Here is a 21404-nt window from a genome sequence, read left to right as displayed (position 1 = left end):
ATGTTGGTCGAAACCACGCAGTGAAGAGATCAGTAGTAGTAGCACCTGCCCCCAAAAATGGAAGAGAGTGAATATGTGTGAAAGACAGAGCATGTGTGTGTGAGTGACAGAGTATGAGAGCATGTGTGTAAGATTAAGAGAAAGAGAGAGCTTGTGTGTGTGTGTGTGCGTTAGAGAGTGTGTGTAGGTGAGAGAGAAGATTGTGCACCCCCCCCCCCAGCCCACCCACTAATCCATGAGAATCTCAGCATAACATGAAATCAAATTTCCAAGATATGGAGAGGGTTTTTTTTAATCCTTAGTTTTAAATTATTCGATGTTATTTGATGCATCTGCTATTTTGAAATATTTTATTGGTATTTGAGAAATTTTAAAAACACTTGCATATGTTTTTTATTATTGGATTTTATTCTATTCATCAGTTGTTTTGAAATATTTATTCTTTTTATTAGTAGTATGTTTTTACTATTATGATTGTTTATATTTTCTGAGAAATGGTGATTTTAGTTCTATTGTTGCATTGCATTCAGAGTTTGGCTTGTTGTGGTTTTCAGTTCAGTTTTTGTCTAAATGTTTCTATTTATATTTTATGGTCATTTTGTTCTATATTTGTGACTGAGATAAGGTATTCTGCTAGTGTGTAGTTTCTGTGTACAGATCTATAGCAGCCTGGCTTGTTCAGTTTCCTAATATGAGGTGTATTGTTTTTTTAGAACCTGGTGTAATCTTTGCAGTGTTGTCTTTTCAGAGGTAGGATTGTTACTGGTTGAATACTGACAGTTAGTGCTATTTCGGTATGAGAGGTTTATTATATTCTAAGTCAGTTTAATTATGGGTTTCTGAGGGCCAAATCCACACCAAACACATGTAACAATAGGCCTAATTCCAAATGAGTTCCACATGTCTTTTATTGCAGAGTTTTCTGGTTAGCACCACAGTAGTACATGTAAAGATAATATACATATTATAAATACTATGTTTGCTTCAAAATATCTTTTTTTCGTGTAAAATCAGTTATTATAAATGCATAATTTTAAAATTATGTATGTGTTGGGAGGTGCAAGGCTTTAAGGCTTACCTTGTAATACACTTGTACTGGCCTTGAATGGATGAGTAGCTTAGTAGTTAAGGCAGTAGGCTGCGAGCCACAGAAACTAAGGTTAAAATCCCACTGACATGCCTTGTGACCTTGGGCAAATCACTTCATCATCCATTATCTCAGGTACAAACTTAAGGAATGATATAATAAGGCCTTTCTCCATTCTGTGTCTTTGGAAAATTGCTTAGTAAATAAGGCCCTTAGACTGTAAGCCCTCTAGGAAAAGGGAAATACCTACAGTACTTGGAATGGATGACCAGTCATAAAAAGCAGAATAGAAAATATGTTATATATATATATATCTATAAGGCAGATGGTTTTGTGTGTCTGTCTGGATCTCTAACTGGAGGGTTTGGGATGTCAATGTCTCATTGACCAATCAAGCTCAAGCAATAGATGGCCATTGATGTAAGAGCATAGGTACTGTGTTTTAATTAAACTGGATAACCTTGTGGTATGTAGATTACACTTATATAATTAAACCACAAATATATCAGATGCCAAAAATATTTGTGTTTCTAACAACAACCCTCATAAAGGAGGCATAAATTACACACCGGCATGTGTTATCTTGTATTCACTTCAAATGAATATGGGATTTATTACCCATTTAGAAGTGAAATGCGCTCCCCTAGTGTTGTAATCATAGGGTTTGTTGCGAATCCACCTTCTTTTTGTCCCCTCCTTTTTTTTTAAAAATGTTTTTCTTTACTTTTATTGGGGAACAAATATTTATCTAAACGGCAATTCTGCGCATATAATCTTCAAAAATAAGTCCACAGAAAAAATACTTATCGTGACGTAGAATCACAGCAGCTTGGTGATTTACTTGCACTGCTCAAAAGATGCCCACACTGTTTACCGCAGTTCAAACTTTAAACTGCTCAGTTAACAACGCCCAACACTGCTCGTGTTTCGTAAAATAACTTCTTCAGGGGCTTGGGCTATGTTATTAGATTTTTCTGCGGGTTCAACTCCTTTCAGCGTCTCGGCATGAATACACTTAGCCAAAAATACATGCCGAGACGCTGAAAGGAGTTGAACCCGCAGAAAAATCTAATAACATAGCCCAAGCCCCTGAAGAAGTTATTTTACGAAACACGAGCAGTGTTGGGAGTTGTTAACTGAGCAGTTTAAAGTTTGAACTGCGGTAAACAGTGTGGGCATCTTTTGAGCAGTGCAAGTAAATCACCAAGCTGCTGTGATTCTACGTCACGATAAGTATTTTTTCTGTGGACTTATTTTTGAAGATTATATGCGCAGAATTGCCGTTTAGATAAATATTTGTTCCCCAATAAAAGTAAAGAAAAACATTTTTCAAAAAAAAGGAGGGGACAAAAAGAAGGTGGATTTGCAACAAACCCTATGATTACAACACTAGGGGAGCGCATTTCACTTCTAAATGGGTAATAAATCCCATATTCATTTGAAGTGAATACAAGATAACACATGCCGGTGTGTAATTTATGCCTCCTTTATGAGGGTTGTTGTTAGAAACACAAATATTTTTGGCATCTGATATATTTGTGGTTTAATTATATAAGAGCATAGGTACTGGCAAGTTAGATGTAAAAGCTAATTAAACAGGCTAAGAGAGAATTTGAAAAGAAGCTAAAACAATGAAAACCTTTTCAAGTACATTCAAAGCAAAATACCTTTGTGGGAGTCTAAAGGGCAAAAAAATGACCAAGGGTAAAAGGATTGCTCAGGAAGGACAAAAAAATAGCAGAAAAACTAAATTAATTCTTTGCCACTGTATTTGCTGAGGAAGATGCTGGGGGATCATTTCCAGACCAGAAACATTTTTTGATGGTGAAGACTCTGAGCAATTAAACAAATCACTGTGAAATTGGAGGATTTAATAAATCAGATTGACAGAATAAAGAATAAAAAAATCATTGGGACCAGATGGTATTCAACTGAGAGTTCTGAAGGAAATCAAATATGAAATTGCAGACCTGTTTTGGCGATTTGCAACCTATTATTTAAAACAGCAATAGTACATGAAGACTGAAGGCTCCAGGGGAGATCTGGAAAACTATAGTCTGGTGAGCCTGACATCAGTACCAGGCAAAATGGAAGAAGCTATTTTTAAAAACAAAATTACTGACCACATAGATAGAGATGGTTTATTGGGAAAGAGTCAATATGGTTCTTGCAAAGGGAAGTCTTGCTTTACCCCTTTACTAGAATTTTTTGAAGGATTAAATAAACTTGGATAAAAGTGAGCCAGTTAATATAGTGTATTTGGATTTTCAGAAGGCAGGTGACAAACTCCCTTATAAAGGACTTCTCAGGAAACTGGGACGTCATGGGATAGGAGGTAGTGCCCTATTGTGGATTGGTAACTGAATAAAAGACAGGAAACTGAGTGTAGGACTACAAGCTCATTTTACAAATGGAGAAAGGTCATAAGTGGAGTGTCCCAGGAGTCCGTACTGGGAATTGTGCTATTTAGCATGTACATAAATGATCTGGAGAAACGAACGATAAATGAGGTTATCAAATTTGCACAGGACACAAAATTGTTCTAAGTCACTAAAACAGCAGCAGGACTGTGTGAGATTATGGGGTAGATTTTTAAAGTTATGCGCGGGCATAGATTTGTTCGCGCAACCCGGAGCGAACAAATCTATGCCCGATTTTATAACATGCGTGCGCTGCCGCACGCATGTTATAAAATCCAGGGTTGGCGCGCGCAGGGAGGTGCACAATTGTGCAACCTGCACGGGCCGAGCCAAGCAGCCTGCCTCCATTCCCTCCGAGGCCGCTCCAAAATCGGAACGGCCTCGGAGGGAACTTTTTTTCCGGCCCCCCCACCTTCCCCTCCCTTACCCACCCCTAACTAAATCCTCCCCCTACCTTTGTTAAGAAAGTTACACCTGTCCAAGGCAGGTGTAACTTGCGCGCGCCGGCAGGCTGCCGGTGCGCCATTCCCCAGCCTGGGGGCTGGTTCAGAGGCCTCGGCCACGCCCCCAGAACACCCCCGGGCCGGCACCACGCCCACAGCCCCGTCCCTGAAATGCCCCCGAATGCCACGCCGCCCTGACACGCCCCCCAAGCAAAGCCCCGGGGCTTTGCGCCCGCCGGCGGCCTATGCAACATACGCGCACATGGCTTTTGAAACCTGCTCCAATGAAACTAGGCATCTAATTGGCAGGTGCAATTTAATATAGACAAGTGCAAAGTAATGCACTTGTCTATATTAATGGGAAAAATAATTACAACTATAGGTACATGATGCTGGGTTCTGTGTAAGGTGTCACCACTCAGGAAAAGGAGCCTGGGGTCCTTGTGGTCAATACCTTCAGCTCAATGTACAGCATTGGTCAAAAAGGCAAATTGAGTTTTTGGAATTATTTGGAAAGAAATGGAGAACAAAACTGAGAATATCATAATGCCTTTCTATAGATCCTTGTTGTGACCACATCTTGAGTATTATATGCAGTTCTGCTTGCCCCATCTCAAAAAAGACAGAGTAGACATAGAAAAGATACAGAGAAGGGTAACAATATTGATAAAGGAGACAGAAAAGATTCCTCATGGAGAAAAACTAAACATATTAGGGCTCTTTAACTTGCAGAAGAGACAATTGACAGGGAATATAATTGAGATGTATAAAATCAGGACTGGGATGGAATAGGTAAATAAGGAATAGTTTCCCTTTCAAACAACACTGAAGTCCATATTCAGCCACTATCTGGATAAATACATCCGGCTAACTTGTCCAAGATATTCGACAGTGTAGCCGCATCACTGAATATACCCACATAACTAATACTTAGCTAGAGAAGTTTCTCTGGCTAACTTTAGACCTGCTCAAGAGCAGATTTAACTTATCCGGCTAACTTAGCTGGTTAAGTCTGATTATTACCACTCATCCGGCTCAGTTAACTGGATAAGATGCCATGCCCCATCCTGCCCACACTTAAGAGGGTGAATTTTAAAAGCCCTACACGCGCCAAAGCCGGAAGACGCACACGGAAGTCAGGCTGGCGCATGCCACGTGGATTTTAAAAGGCGCTTGTGTACGTGCGTTATCTCCTGGTACGTGCACAAATAAGAAGGTGAAAGAAGGGGCAAGGAGTGGGCATGATTTAGATGGGGCGCGGGTGGAACATGGGCATTCGAGGGCCTTTAACATGAAATGTGTTCGTAAGTATTTACGTGCACAAGTGCACGCCGGGGTCCCCTGCTACGTAACTTTACTACTTCTATGGATGGTGGGTAAGTTATAAAATAAAAATTTAAAAAAAAACCCCAGGCTAGTCAGTGGGGTTTTAAGGGTTGGTGCCAACAAGATAAAGGGAGGCTATTTAACTAGGAGGGTTAGGAAGACCTATCCATTACCTGGTGAACTGTGAAAACTGGTAATTGTGTGAACGCATGTCCCGTATATAATTCCCCCACTTACACGGTAGAGGCAGCATTTGCGTGCATGTGCCCGCATCCATATAAAATTGTATGCACATTTACATGGGTTCAGCCTATTTTATTACCATGCGCGTATATATGCACAAATTTTACAAAACGGCCGTGTCCTTTGGCACAAGTCAGCACACACGCGAGTCCGTGCGGCTGTTTAAAAGTTACCATCCCTGCCAACTAGCCATTTACACACAGGCAGATACAGAAAGAAACGCGGGAGAGCGGGTCAGTGTCCTGTGCGTGCGATCCAGTAAATAAAAATATGCTAATTAGGGCCCGCGGTGAGCATTGCGGATAGTTTTCCTAACTTTTAGCACCAGCCAGGACTAGCAAAGTCCACACAAGCCCTCTCTGTCCATTCCTCAGCTGCCAGCTAACCTTAGGACTACTCTACTGCATGACCAGAGTTAGACGGATGAGTTAGCTGGATAACTTATTCAGCTAACCTAACTCCACCCCAGAACGACCCTACATTATTCAGCTGAATTTTAGCCAGATAAGTGGCTGAAATATTCAGAAACTGGCATTTATCCAGATAACTCATACTGAATATGCACCCTAAAAGGTAGATTTTAAAAGCCTTGCGCGTGCAAAAACGGCCATTTACGCATGTAAGTGACCCGATTGGGAGCTATGCAAATTTTAAATAGCCGGGAAGGGCACAGGAGTCAGGGGAACATTGCAGGAGGGAAGGGGGGAGAGAGAGAGAGAGTCTCTCTTTTTAGGGCTCAGTCTGATACTCTATATATGGACCATTGTAAGGGGCACTTTGATTTGGGGTGCGTTTTCAGGAGGTGGGTTGGGGTTTTGGGGGGGGGGGGGGTGTTGTTACAGTCACATTCAGAGGTATCCAGTGTACAATTGACCTCATTTTGACCTTCTAAGTGATGAAAAGGAGTTGATTTGTACACACACAAGATATAAAATAGCGCATATTTTTGTGTGTGGTGAGATACGTGCATTTATGGGCGCAGGCGTGGCCCTTTTAGTTTTAAAATGATGCAATTGCTGGGGCTTGCCCAGTGGACAAGCTGGAGGAACCCTAGGTACAATTCCTAATCCTGATGCTACGTTCCCCGAGTTAGCTGGGGTGGGGGATGCTGCAGAAGCAGTGCTCACAGCCCATGGTGGGGGGGGGAGTGATAATCTTTGTTCCAGGATGCCACCTAGTGGCCAGATTTAGGGCCATGATTACAGGGCTCCAGAAGGAGCTCCGCTTCTTGAACCCTATTCTGAGCATTATCGCTGCCGTTAATTTTTTCTCTTAACGACAGCTCCTAGAGGTTAACATAAAAAAGTATTTTTAACACAATATACGAAGGAGTAATTTTCAAAAGCGTTTGCTCATGTAAATGCGATATTATACATGGGACTGTTGAAAATGATCCCTGGGGTTGTGCAAGTAGAAGTACATGTGGAAGCAATCTGGTAGGTACTTTTTTGGTATTGCAAAGAGGCAATCTCAGGATGGAGTTGGGGCCATACATGCGTACTTTTGATGTTCAAATGTGTGCGTGTAAATGTCTGTGTGAACATTCACACCTACTCCTTGTGCAAAGGTATTATGGTGCTGCTAATTTTCAAAGCAGACTTACATGCATATGTCCGCTCTGAAAGTTCAGAGTTCGGCCCCAGGTTTCACTCCTTTCAGCATATCATGCATTAAGGGCCTTTGTTAATGGTTGCTTTTAACACACCTCAGTACCCTGGGGCTCACACAATGAAATGATTTAGTTCTATTGTAAATAGCTGCCAAGGGAACTAGTTTTACATCATACTGGATATATTTTATGTTTTGGACCCTTTACTATTTTATAAAGCTAATGTTACTTAGGTTTGAATTCAGTGTGTTCAGAATAAAATAACTTTCCTCTGGATGTGCTTTCCTATACCGTAAACCTGAGCTCCATACAAAGGATTTCCCCGTTCACTTAGGGGTAGATTTTCAAAGGGGTGGCCTGGTGCACGAACAAAAGTACGCGCTCGCGCAAAATTATAAAATCTACCCCTTATTGTGCAGGTTTTCTATACATGCTACACCAATATAAAACAGATGCACCTCGGCTTTTGTGGTGTAGGTGTTAAGATGAGACTTACTGAGAGCTTTCAGCATTGTCTGATGTTAGCACAAAGTTTAATAAACATTTTCTTTACCTGTTATGATATCTTCAATAGCACCATCTTTCCCCTCGTATACATGTCTGTTATCTTTGACTTGTCTCCTCCTTAGCTCTGCGATTAATTCTTGCTGCTGCCTCTTTGATTTATGGGAAGGAGACTGAAACATAACAGACAACGACAAAGTCATTTTTGAACCGTACACCCCAAGAAAACATGGCCTAGATGGGATCTAAAGCCATTTACTGGGGTAAATATTGATTGATCTGGGTAAAAGCTGTGTGTGAAATTTGCCCACCCTCGATCTGGCCCGTGTGTGAACTCTTAGCAGGGTTAACAGGAGGCATTTCCAGGGGTATTTGGGCAGGATTAAGAAACCATGCACATACACTGCATCTTCAAAAGTACATGTCCCCTTGCTCAGCCTGCACAAAAACGAGATAGCAAGTCTGCAGGCCAATCGTATCTATGAGCGATATTCAAAGGGTAAGTATCTACAGATGCTCTCGTTGAAAATCTGTGCAAAGAGACATTTTACCCACTCTTGCTTCCTCCACCTACCTTTTGATCTTGTTGCTCCATCAATGCTTCTTGTTCCAACAGTTTTTCCATCAGTGCTTGTTCTTGCTTCTTTCTCAACTCGTTCTCCTCTTCTGCTAGCTGTTAAAATCATAAGAACATAAGCTACCATACTGACAGGCCTATCCAGTACCGAGCGGTAGGAAGAGCTGCGTTAGTGCCTACGGCACCCGCGGTTACCGCCCGCACAGTGCAGCTCACCTACCGCTCGATCCTGAAGCCTAATTATATGTAAATGTAAGCCGCGTCCGAAAAGCCTTAGGCCCGCGCAACCCAGGATACTGGATAGAGCGCCTATACAGGATCCTGGGTGCGCGGGCCTAAGGCTTCACGCCACGCTGGTATCTGTCATTTCAAATGTCATTTGAAATGACAGATACCAGGAAGCAACGGCGGCGACAGCGCAGAAACAACGGCGAAACGACTTGTCAGGGTCCCCCCTCCTCTCGGAGCAGGGCGCGAAAAGCCGCCTTGCTCCGGGAGGAGGAGGGACACTGACAGCGGCGAAGACAGCGACGAAGCAACGGCGAAGACAGCGGCGAAACGACTTGTCAGTGTCCCCCCTCCTCTCGGAGCAGGGCGGAAAAGCCGCCTTGCTCCGGGAGGAGGGGGGACACTGACAGCGGCGAAGCAACGGCGAAGACAGCGGCGAAACGACTTTTCAGTGTCCCCCCTCCTCTCGGAGCAGGGCGGAAAAGCCGCCTTGCTCCGGGAGGAGGGGGGACACTAGCAACGGTGAAGCTTTCCCCCAGCCCGGACGCCGGCAAAAAACTTACTTTTTTGCAGCCAGCCATGAGCAGGAACACGATCTGGCCTGCCTTAGCTCCTCCCGACAAGATGGCCGCCTGCACAGGGAAAGCGTGCAATTGGCCGCTCAAGACGTGATGTCGTGATGTCACGTCTTGAGCGGCCAATTGCACGCTTTCCCCGTGCAGGCGGCCATCTTGTCGGGAGGAGCTAAGGCAGGCCAGATCGTGTTCTTGCTCATGGCTGGCTGCAAAAAAGTAAGTTTTTGCCGGCGTCCGGGCTGGGGGAAAGCTTCGCCGCTGTCATCTCTCTCCCCCCCTCCCGGAGCAAGGCTGCTTTTCGCGCCCTGCTCCGGGAGGGAGGAGAAGAGATGACAGTGGCGAAGCAACTTACTTTTAGCTTTTAAGTTTTTTTCGCTTATTTTTTGGATTCACCGCTGTCATCTCTCCCCCCCCCTCCAGGAGCAAGGCTGCTTTTCGCGCCCTGCTCCAGGAGGGGGGGAGAAGAGATGACAGTGGAGAAGCAACTTACTTTTAGCTTTTAAGTTTTTTTTGCTTATTTTTTGGATTCGCCGCTGTCATCTCTCCCCCCCCCCCCCCCCTCCCGGAGCAAGGCAGCTTTTCGCGCCCTGCTCCGGGAGGGGGGAGAAGAGACAAGCGGCGAAACTACTTACTTGCACGGGGGAAAGCGGTCTCCGTGGCAGCCCCAGTCCTCTCCCCTCCTCCCGAAGCAAAAAAAAAAAAAAAAAGCTTTTTTTTTTTTGGCTTCGGGAGGAGGGGAGAGGACTGGGGCTGCCACGGAGACCGGCACCCATGATCGCGGCCGGGGCAGGTGAGCGGGGGCTGGGGGAAAGCTTGCCACCTACCCTTACCCATGCCTCTACCGCCTGGGTCAGGGTAGGCGGTAAGTTTGCAGGTTAAACGCGCGACAAAACGGCAGGGAAAGGTAGCGTTAGTCGGGGCGCGGGTTACGGGATGCTAGGGGAATAGCTAATTGGCTCGTTTGCATGCAATATACATGCCGCGGGCGGAAGGGGTTACCCAGGGAATTTAGGACGCGGTAGGAGTAGGTTAAAGGGGATTCGGGATCGCAGGAAGGGCTAACGCGGCCGGAACGTGAGTTAAAAGCGGCTTAGGAGCAGGGTAAACGCGGCCGCACTTTACAGGATAGGCCTGTGAGTCAGGCTGAGGGTCCATCAAGCCCAGCATCCTGTTTCCAATGGAGGCCAATCCAGATTACAAGTACCTGGCGAGTACCCGACAAGTACCCAAACATTAAATAGATCCCATGCTACTAATGTCAGGAATAAGCAGTGGCTATAAGTCATCTTGACTAATACCAGTTTATGGACTTTTCCTCCCTGGAACTTACCCAAACCTTATATAAACCAAGCTAAGTTAAATAGTTTAACCATATCCTCTAGCAACGAATTCCAGATCTTAATTGTGCATGGAGTGAAACAGATTTTTCTCCCATTTATTTTAAATGTGCAACTTGCTAACTTCATTGAGTGGTCCCCTAGTCCTATTATCTGAAAGACTAAACAAACTATTCACATTTACCTGTTCTAGTCCTCTCATGATTTTATACACCTTTTTCCTATCCCTCCTCCACCTCAGCAGTCTCTTCTCCAAGCTGAACGGCCCTAACAACAACTTTACTGTATTCACAACTAAGAAAGACAGTAATTTTCTTTCTATACTGAACAAATTATTATGCTAAACATTAGTTAACATCCTCCAAGATTCCTCAGCAATGCTTTAAAACCTAGTGTTTAAGTATGCTGTTAATGTAAAGAAGTTTATCTAGCGTATATATTATATTTGACATAAGGAATGCCAGAGGAAAGTAATTAATTCAGTAATATTGAATGCTGGAACATACATTCTTGGACTGGGCAATGAGGGCCGTTCATATATGTTACAGTATGGACAGTAAATACACAATCATCCCAACTATATATAAAATACCAAATAAAAAGGAGAACCAACAATTTTAATCAATCATATCTTTATATTTTTAAGTATAAATATTAAAAATATTTTAACCGTAAAAATGGACACAATCACAAATCCGCTCTGTATCATGTCACCCAACAAATTGCCAATGATATACAGAACTAATCAGGATATCGAATGGGTGGTCTTTTTCTGAATTGCCATTTGACTTTGAACGCGGTGCTTTTAAACACGGTGGTAAGACTGGATGCGCACGCACTACTTGTATGAGAAGTCAGCATAGGCAGCTTTGGTGGTGGATGCTGCTTGTGTTTGTAAACTTTGCAACTAGGAAATAATAGTGAATAACGGCATGTGAGTTTTTGGGCTTATTGCATTGCTAGATTTGTAAAGTTTTTAACCCTTAAGACTATCTGAAATGTTATGTTACAGATGGCGTTCACCTATGAACAACAATGAAAACAACTATGTGTTCTGCCATTATCTATAACTCGACAGATACTCTTTTTTTCAAGTGTTTTTGACGATTACACTAATGATACATTCAATTTTTATCTTTTTTCAAATTATGATAAAATTCAATGTTATATCGTAAGAGAATGCTTCTCTAGTAACTTAACCATTCGCCGATACTTAGTACTTCCCTTAGGCTAGAGGAGTCCTGTTCCACTCTGTTCAACTGTAACCTTAGGGGAGATAGCAGAGCTCGGTCCAATGTGAGCACGTTTCACTTCCCAGCTGCCTCAGGGACCTCTCTGGTATCAGATTTACTTCACCGGTACTCCGGGTTCCAACAAGGTTTTTCAATTCCGTTTCATGTTATTTCTGCAACGACAAAACTTATTATGGCAACCACTTTGACGGGATTTTCATATTTACTCGCTTTTCAGGTGTAGACTTGCTGCTCCGCGGGTGTTGCTATTACAGCCCCTCAGCTTTGGAAATACCTCCTGCTTTGCCGCTTATTTGAGTTTCTCCTTTATACGCATGCTCGCCTTCTGATTTGGGGGCGGGCTAGCTGTGGTTGTGAACAGATGATCTCAGATTTAAAATCAATGGTAAATTTAAATGAACTGTGTCCATTCTATTTCTCTGTTAAGGCCATCAGGGGTAACTGTGCGTAACTGGGAAATCCAGCGCTGTTCTTGTTGACGGAGTTGCTTCACTCTGTCACCCCCTCGCCAATGCTTAGGAACATGTTGTACAATGGTCCATGTTAATCTGAGATCACAATCACAGCTAGTCCGCCCCCAAATCAGAAGGCGAGCATGCGCATAAAGGAGAAACTCGAATAAGCGGCAAAGCAGGAGGTATTTCCAAAGCTGAGGGGCTGTAATAGCAACACCCGCGGAGCAGCGAGTCTACACCTGAAAAGCGAGTAAATATGAAAATCCCGTCAGTGGTTGCCATAATAAGTTTTGTCGTTGCAGAAATAACATGAAACGGAATTGAAAAACCTTGTTGGAACCCGGAGTACCGGTGAAGTAAATCTGATACCAGAGAGGTCCCTGAGGCGGCTGGGACGTGAAACGTGATCACGTTGGACCGAGCTCTGCTCTCTCCCCGAAGGTTACACGAACAGAGTGGAACAGGACTCCTCTAGCCTAAGGGAAGTACTAAGTACCAGGGAATGGTTAAGTTACTAGAGAAGCATTCTCTTACGATATAACATTGAATTTTATCATAATTTGAAAAAAAATTAAAAAATTGATATTGCATTTGACCAATGATTAACAATGGCCCTTTTAGCAGTACAACAAATGGAGCAATAATGCCCAAGGATACTGCGGGGCGTTATGAAGGGCACTTCTGAAAAATCTGAAAAAAACCTACCCGGGTGTTAAGATTTCTGCATATGATAAAATTAGAAAAATAGTTCTTTGACGTCATTTTGAACGTATCTACCATTATCTATGCCATTATCCACCTTTAAACAGCAGCATTGCTGCTCGTCCTTTGGATGGATTTCAACTTTAGGTGAAGATGGAACTCTGCAATATACAATTTATTGCATGCCAAGATAAGTGCTGGTTATTACTTTGGTGCTAGTTCTCAACATTACAGACTTCCACAGAACATAAGAACATAAGAAATTGCCATGCTTGGTCAGACCAAGGGTCCATCAAGCCCAGCATCCTGTTTCCAACAGAGGCCAAACCAGGCCACAAGAACCTGGCAATTCCCAAACACTAAGAAGATCCCATGCTACTGATGCAATTAATAACAGTGGCTATTCCCTAAGTAAACTTGATTAATAGCTGTTAATGGACTTCTCCTCCAAGAACTTATCCAAACCTTTTTTGAACCCAGCTACACTAACTACACTAATCACATCCTCTGGCAAAAATTCCAGAGATTTATTGTGCGTTGAGTGAAAAAGAATTTTCTCCGATTAGTCTTAAATGTGCTACTTGCTAACTTCATGGAATGCCCCCTAGTCCTTCTACTATTCGAAAGTATAAATAACCGATTCACATCTACTCGTTCAAGACCTCTCATGATCTTAAAGACTTCTATCATATCCCCCCTCAGCCGTCTCTTCTCCAAGCTGAACAGCCCTAACCTCTTCAGCCTTTCCTTTTAGGGGAGCTGTTCCATCCCCTTTATCATTTTGGTTGCCCTTCTCTGTACCTTCTCCATCCTAACTATATCTTTTTTGAGATGCGGCGACCAGAATTGTACACAGTATTCAAGGTGCAGTCTCACCATGGAGTGATATAGAGGCATTATGACATTTTCCGTTTTATTAACCATTCCCTTCCTAATAATTCCTTACATTCTGTTTGCTTTTTTGACTGCTGCAGCACACTGAGCCGACGACTTTAAAGTATTATCCATTATGATGCCTAGATCTTTTTCCTGGGTGGTAGCTCCTAATATGGAACCTAACATCGTGTAACTACAGCAAGGGTTATTTTTCCCTATATGCAACACCTTGCACTTGTCCACATTAAATTTCATCTGCCATTTGGATGCCCAATCTTCCAGTCTTGCAAGGTCGTCCTGTAATATATCACAATCCGCTTGTGATTTAACTACTCTGAATAATTTTGTATCATCCGCAAATTTGATTACCTAACTCGTTGTATTCCTTTCCAGATCATTTATATATATATATTGAAAAGCACCGGTCCAAGTACAGATCCCTGAGGCACTCCACTGTTTACCCTTTTCCACTGAGAAAATTGACCATTTAATCCTACTCTCTGTTTCCTGTCGTTTAACCAGTTTGTAATCCACGAAAGGACATCGCCACCACTTTTTGGTTTTCTTATAAGCCTCTCATAAGGGACTTTGTCAAACGCCTTCTGAAAATCCAAATACACATCTACCGGTTCACCTTTATCCACATGTTTATTAACCCCTTCAAAAAAATTAAGCAGATTTGTTAGGCAAGACTTCTCTTGGGTAAATCCATGTTGACTGTGTTCCATTAAAACATGTCTTTCTATATGCTCTACAATTTTGATCTTGAGAATAGTTTCCACTATTTTTCCCGGCACTGAAGTCAGGCTCACTGGTCTATAGTTACCCGGATCGCCCCTGGAGCCTTTTTTAAATATTGGGGTTACATTGGCCACCCTCCAGTCTTCAGGTACAATGCATGATTTTAATAATAGGTTACAGATTTTAACTAATAGATCAGAAATTTCATTTTTGAGTCCCTCAGTACCCTAGGATGCATACCATCCGGTCCAGGTGATTTGCTACTCTTTAGTTTGTCAATCTGGCCTACTACATCTTCCAGGTTCACAGTGATTTTGTTCAGTTCGTCTGACTCATCACCCCTGAAAACCATCTCCGGAACTGGTATCTCCCCAACATCCTCATTAGTAAACACAGAAGCAAAGAATTCATTTAGTCTTTCTGCAATGGCCTTATCTTCCCTAAGAGCCCCTTTAACCCCTCGATCATCTAATGGTCCAACCGACTCCCTCACAGCTTTCTTGCTTCGGATATATTTTAAAAAGTTTTATTATGAGTTTTTGCCTCTATGGCCAACTTCTTTTCAAATTCTCTCTTCGCCTGTCTTATCAATGTTTTACACTTAACTTGACAATGCTTATGTTTTATCCTATTTTCTTCAGTTTTACCCTGATGAAGCCATTCTGTGCCAAACAAGGGCTTCTTGTTGGGGATCTGAGAGACGGAGAATTATTACACAGGGGTCTGAGGAATTGAGAATTGTTGCACAGCACTGTTTGAAGTTGACACAACTGAATATCACTGTATAAATTTGTTCTGAGAATATCTGTGGCAATTTGTTGTGTGGAGTGATATAGAGAGATTTTGTGAATTTTTTTTTTATTTTTTAGTATTTGTACTTAAATAAAAATATAAAGATATAATTGTCAAAATTTATGTTGGCTCCCTTGTTAGTTTGATACACTACAGGTCCTTATGTTCATGTCCATGTGATTCTTACTGCATGTGATACATGACCCAAGTTACAGAATTCCTCATGACTAGTTTTCAACTCATATTGCCAAAAACAGCATTAAGTGAATGAACAAAATAGAATGCGCAATGAAATTCACAAAATTGAACAGCCACCTATGAAAATGAGTCCTAAGAACCTGTTTATAAGTGAAGGTCTCTACCTGGAGGATTGAAGCCTACTCTCTTGAATTCATTATTCTACTTATTTATCTTCCACTGTCTAACTTGCTTTTCCACATGGTGCTCAAGGCAAGGAATAACATTCAATAACATCCTCATTACAAACCATATAATAAAAATAGATAAAAATAAAAAATGGTAAACAATTAGGTCATCAGCATAAATAATAAAACCAGATTTAAAAAAAAATCCTCCATGCCAAGCCCTAAATCAATTTACACTTCCCCATCTTCTATGGAGTTTTTAAGATATCTAACAAGAGTGACTAATATGCCAGAAAAAAAGAGCAACGGACTCAAATTAATTTATAAGAAAAACATGTAGCAAAGCAGTTTTCTAGCTACCAATCAAACAGTCGAAAGTGTTCGTTTCTTACCATTTTCTTCATACTCTGTAAACTTGGGTATTACAAGTCTAACCAATACTGTGTTTGAAAATTGTGACATACCAGTGTGACAGAATATAACCAAGACCAAGCAGCTCAAAAATTAGCCCAGTGTACATTTTGGGCCGGATTTTAAAAAGGTTACGCGCCCCGGGGCTTGCAAAAAGGGGCGGGGCGAGGGCAGGGGCGGGACCAGAGGCCTTCGACAGAGCGGCCATTGCTGTTCTGTTGGAGGATCATGTGCCGGCAGGCTGCCGGCGCGTGCAAAAGGTAAGATAAACATTTTTGGGGGGTTAGAGTAGGGCTAGGGGAAGGGGTGGGAAGGTCAGGTTAGGGGGAAGGGAAGTTCCCTTCCAGGGCGCTCTGATTTCGGAGCAGCCTGGGAGGGAATGGGGGAAGGCAGCGCGGCTCGGCGTGCGCAAGGTGCACGCACGCAAGTTATAAAATCGGGCGTACATGTGCGCATGCCGGGTAGCGTGCGTATATGTAGGCTGAGCATGCTCCTTTTAAAATCTACCCCTTTGTGTGTTTGCTTTTGACATGAGAAGCAAGTCTCAAAAGACTGGATTTTTCTACTTTGGCACAGTGTCCAGACTTTGCCATGAAATATAAACCAAAATTCAGTACTCATCTTCACCACTAAATGGCACTGTGCACTGCTTTCTATAAATGCTGGTTATATGCAGCATGGGTTGGTGTGTTATCACAGACCTATCAGAGAAACAAGTTGTAAAATACTGACATTCCCCTCTCGTGTGCATAACATTCTGTCTTTTTAAATAAACAATCAATATAATTATTGGGGTAATTTTTGAAAAGGATTTACGTGCTTAAAAGTAGAATCTAGTGAGGTGATTTTCAAAAGCCCGTGTATGCACTTGGGTTGTTGGGGTGAATTTTCAAAATGTTACATGTATAAAAAATTAGCAAATATGCGTGTAAGTCTCTACTTGCATATTCTGCATTTTATAGGTCCAAAACACGCGCGCGCGTTTTTGCTTTCTAAAAGGTCCAGAGTTCCCTCTTCACCTAAAGTTGAAATCCATCCAAAGGAATAGCAGCAACGCTGCTGTTTAAAGGTGGATAATGGCAGAACACCCACAGTTGTTTTCAATGCTGTTCACAGGTGAACACCACCTGTAACTTAAAACTTCAGATAAGTCTTAAGGCTTAAAAACTTTACAAACCTAACAATGCAATACGCCCGAAGACTCATATGCTGTTACTCCCTGTTATTTCCTAGTTGCAAAGTTTCACAAACTGAAAAAGGGGCGATCTAGGGGCATTCTAGGGCGAGGCCAAAATTTAGGTGTGTAAGTTGCTATTTATCAATGTACTCGCATGATTTCATACCTGCTGATTACCTTGCGTAAATGATTTTAAACGCATTTCTTGTGTAGTTCTGACTGGGTGGGAGGAGCTCAGGCTGAAGAACCAGAAGGCTCTCAAAAACCTGGAGAAGGGCTAAGGGAACTGCTGGACTAATTGGTGAAACTGGTAATTTCCTTCAGATGCGCGGGTTTTAAAATGCACCAATTTACACGAGCAAGTCCTGCTTTATTTTCGCACGTAAAATACAGGCAGGTAGGAAAAGTACGTGCATTCAATGTATTGATTTACATTCTTTCAAGGCATTGCATATATTTGCACTTAAGCCTACATACGCACGTATGTTGCAGGGGAGAGATATCCATATTTTATAAAACATGCATATACCATGTGCGCGGGTTATAAGATACTAGCATAGATCTGCTCGCGGCCATAAATGTGCGTATATGCCACTGCGCACGTTTGAAAGTTATCCTCTTAAAGTGCACTTATACATGTAAAACTATTGACAATTCAACTGCAAATATCATAGCAATTTTCAACACATTTACACACGTAAAACCCAGTTTTAAGACGGTAACCTTTGTCGATGGGCGCCCAGAGATGTGGCAATTGTGTAACATATGAGCACATACACACATATATCATAAAATAGTCTAGGCATGTATATGTGTGCACCCAATTCTGCAAGTGGATTTGCACAGCCGCGCTCATCCGGGTACGAGCTGCGCCAGTGCGAGAATTTTATAACACGTGCATGTCCTCGCCACGACCAGTTTGATCAGCTCGTCCACCAGTTTGCCCAGTGTAGAGCTAAGTCCTCCAAACCCCCCTGGTTCTTTAGCCTTCACTCCCCCCAGTTAACCCCAGACCCCTTAAACCTCCTCAAGGATGATTTTTTTTTTTTTTTAAATTTACAATTCCTCCATAGCAGAAGTAAAGTTACACCGCAGTGGCTCTGGGCGCGCGCCCAAGCACGTAGGCACTTGCACGCACAACTCCCGGCCCTGCCCCAGAACACCCATGCCCCGCCCACACCACACCCCTTTTTCATTCCAAGTGAGATATTTGCACATTGGGAGATGTGCACGCGTGCAGGCGACTTTTAAAATTGGGCGGCCATGCGTATGTCCTACGTAAACGCACATCTCTTGGTTTTGACGCACACAACCTTTTTAAAATTCACCGCTTAGCATGTAAATCTTTTTGAAAATCACCCCCCACCACTATTTTTCATTCTGGAGTAAGGTTTGTTACTAAACGGCACAATTGTTACCACTCTGCACAGCATAGAAAGAGACATGCAATAATATGAAAAGCAGCCTGCCCCCGTACCTTGTAGGCTTTCACAAATCGAACAAACACTGGGAAGAATACTGATGGAGGTACAGTCTTGGGATTCTCTCCAAAATATTTCACCGCATCGTCAAAGGCATCCTAGGAGAAGCAGATTGGTCAGCAGGTACTGTATATACTGGAAATAGCATTTTAAATCAGGAAAAATTAGATGAAGTGCAGGACAGCAGTGTGTGTGCATGGATTTACAGGAGTGACAAAGAAGAGAATTACACATTAAACAACGAGCCAATATTAGATTCCACGGCAAGGCTCGCCGTGATGTCTCCGACTGTGCTGTTTTGGGAGAGAATGATTCATGCTGGGTGTCTCATTTTGTTTATGTCTGCAAGTTCTACTTACTGAAAATATCATCAACAGACAAGAGATTGTCATGTGATTAAAAGCCTCTCAATTATTTGTATTTTTTTTCTCCACAGGTAAATGCACATTTGTTCATTGCATCACTAGGTGTGATTTTTTAACTGGTGCACAACACCATAAACAGACATGCTCCCGAATGCCTCTCTTGTACCGACTTCTAGTATAAAAATATTCAAAAGTACAAGGAAAGGCAAGGAACCACAACTATTGAATCTGAGTAAAGAGAATTAAATTATATAACACAACAAGGTAATGTTTCAATCCATAACCGAACCTTTACGAAGGTATAATAATTATTTATTTATTTTCCTAACTAAGAAGGACCCAACCTTAACTTCTGTTCCTTTGGGTTCACCACTGTGGTCAAGAGAAGCCTCATTTACAATTTGATTTTCTTTGGGGTGTCACAAGACAGAGAGCTTTATTTTTACCCATTAACACCTCTTATTTCATTTTCATCCATGCACAGTCTAATTTCTGTCCTTGGCACTATTTACAGTAGAACTTGGATAATCAGGACTCTACATTGAATAAAATCTAGTTCAAAGCTGGCACACTAGCTTAAAACAAAGAGCTATTATAGAAGATGTCAAAACAGCAGTTAACATTCAGTGTTTGTCGAGACCTCAAAGCAGAGCATACCAGGGATATTTTTGCATCATCCTGCAGTTTCTTTAATTTCCCCTCATTGTTCTGAATAAACTCCTTCAGCATAACGTTGTGATCGTGCATGGTATATTCTCGCTTTGTCAGGTCCATTCCTCTTTGGAGTTCCTTAACATCCAACAGAACATTTTCCAGAGACACTACAGAGAAAGAAATGTAGGGAGTGATACATTCAGCTGTTTTCAATAAGTTTTCAACATTTTCAGCTCCACGCCAGCCACAGGGCGGAATCTGTAGCCAGCTAATATCTCTAAGCTGCATGTAGTTTATCTGGCCTCTTTGTTCCTCCCAACAACCTCTATGCACTGCATCTAACACATCCAGTTTCTCCCGCCCCTGTTGGCTATGCCATGGCTCAATGAGTATACACTGCAGCGCTGTTGCCAACATACAGGGCAATCCTACAGTTCAATGAGACCGACTTCCAAAGGGTTTAGGTGACTTGCTCGAGGAGTTAGGCCTCTAAACTAGCCCTTCTGAAAATTTACCCGGGTTGAGTTCCTAAATGTAGACTCCTAGTTTCACTGAGCCTCTATATTTAGGATCCTAAGAAGTGGGTGGCTACAGCAGAGGAGTCAGGATGTAGAAAAACAAATGCTTAGCACTGACTTTCTACACTAGGCAACTTAAGAAACAAAATCTAGGAAAATGAATAGCAGGTCTAAATTAAGAAGGTTACATTTTAGGATTCTAAACTTCGGTGAATTTTCAGCTGAAAACTTAAGAAGCTAAAGCTTGGCTGAAAATAGGTGTCAACATTTAAGTGCTCAGCTTCTTTTTGAATATCAGCCTCTATTTTTTTTTATTGCACATTTATTTTTCCACCTCAGTCTGTAAAGGACAAATACTGGCAAGAATGCACTGCAAAAATGATTCACTTTACTCCAAAAATAGTTCCTAAGGCAGAAGGTAACAAGGATACAACATCGAAATCACGTTATCTTATCAGGTTTTATTTTACAATTAAATCAAGCGTAGTATTAGAAAATATTCCTTTACAGAAGCAGTGGTGGGGAGGCATGGAACAACCTCCCAGCACAGTCAGTAACAGTAATCAAAATGGCATGAGATAAGCATAGGATAGGAGTGGTCAACTCAGGTCCTCAAGAGCCACAAACAGGTCTAATTTTCAGGATGACCCCAATGAATAAGCACGAGAGAGAGTTGCATGCACTACCTCTATCGTATGCACATCTCTCTTATGAATATTCATTATGGGTATCTTGAAAACCAGGCCTGTTGTGGCTCCTGAGGACTAGAGTTGGCCACCCAGGACATAGGAGATCCGTAAGAGAAAAGAAATGAAGGAACGCCAGATATCAACCGAGATGTATGGTACTGTAGAAAGAAAACCTTGGACAGACCAAATGGGCCTTCTGGTCTTTATCTGCCTTCATATTCTCTGTTTCTGCATAAACACTAGTATTTGGAAAAACAATGCAACAACTGTGTTGTGTAGTCATTCTTTGTAGGGAAAATAATAATTTTCCCTGGTGGAATCGATGATCACTTACAGCTGGTACGCATTTAAAATTTATATTCAGCAGAAAGTCATTCAAACTTTGTGATACTCAGATATTAAAAGGACTGCAAAATGATTCCTTTGTTTCTATCAAAAATCTAAACCAACAAATGATCTCTCCGTGCTTACATATAGCTCTAATCTTTTGCACATTCTGAAAGGTGTTTTGGAACTACACTACCACCACGCCCCATCCTGTGTTTACTTTGTGGCCGTCTATCTCTCTGGTTTTCC

General features: G+C 42.2%; 1 protein-coding gene across 4 annotated transcripts in view; it reads right to left on the bottom strand.

Annotated features, from left to right (window-relative positions):
• Positions 1–21404, bottom strand: part of FMNL2 (formin like 2) — a 425422-nt gene that overhangs the window by 10878 nt on the left and 393140 nt on the right. For all 4 annotated transcript variants that reach the window (XM_029605500.1, XM_029605502.1, XM_029605499.1 and 1 more), the window contains exons 22-25: positions 19625–19788; positions 18599–18700; positions 8207–8305; positions 7682–7805 (exon numbers count right to left, since the gene is read on the bottom strand). In XM_029605500.1, coding sequence (XP_029461360.1) covers positions 7682–7805; positions 8207–8305; positions 18599–18700; positions 19625–19788 — 489 coding nt within the window. The remainder of the gene's footprint in view (positions 1–7681; positions 7806–8206; positions 8306–18598; positions 18701–19624; positions 19789–21404) is intronic.

This window comes from Rhinatrema bivittatum, chromosome 6 (assembly GCF_901001135.1).
Source record: "Rhinatrema bivittatum chromosome 6, aRhiBiv1.1, whole genome shotgun sequence".
NCBI lineage: Eukaryota > Metazoa > Chordata > Amphibia > Gymnophiona > Rhinatrematidae > Rhinatrema > Rhinatrema bivittatum.
The sequence above is the reverse complement of the archived record's forward strand: the minus strand, read 5'-3'. Positions and strand labels throughout refer to the sequence as shown.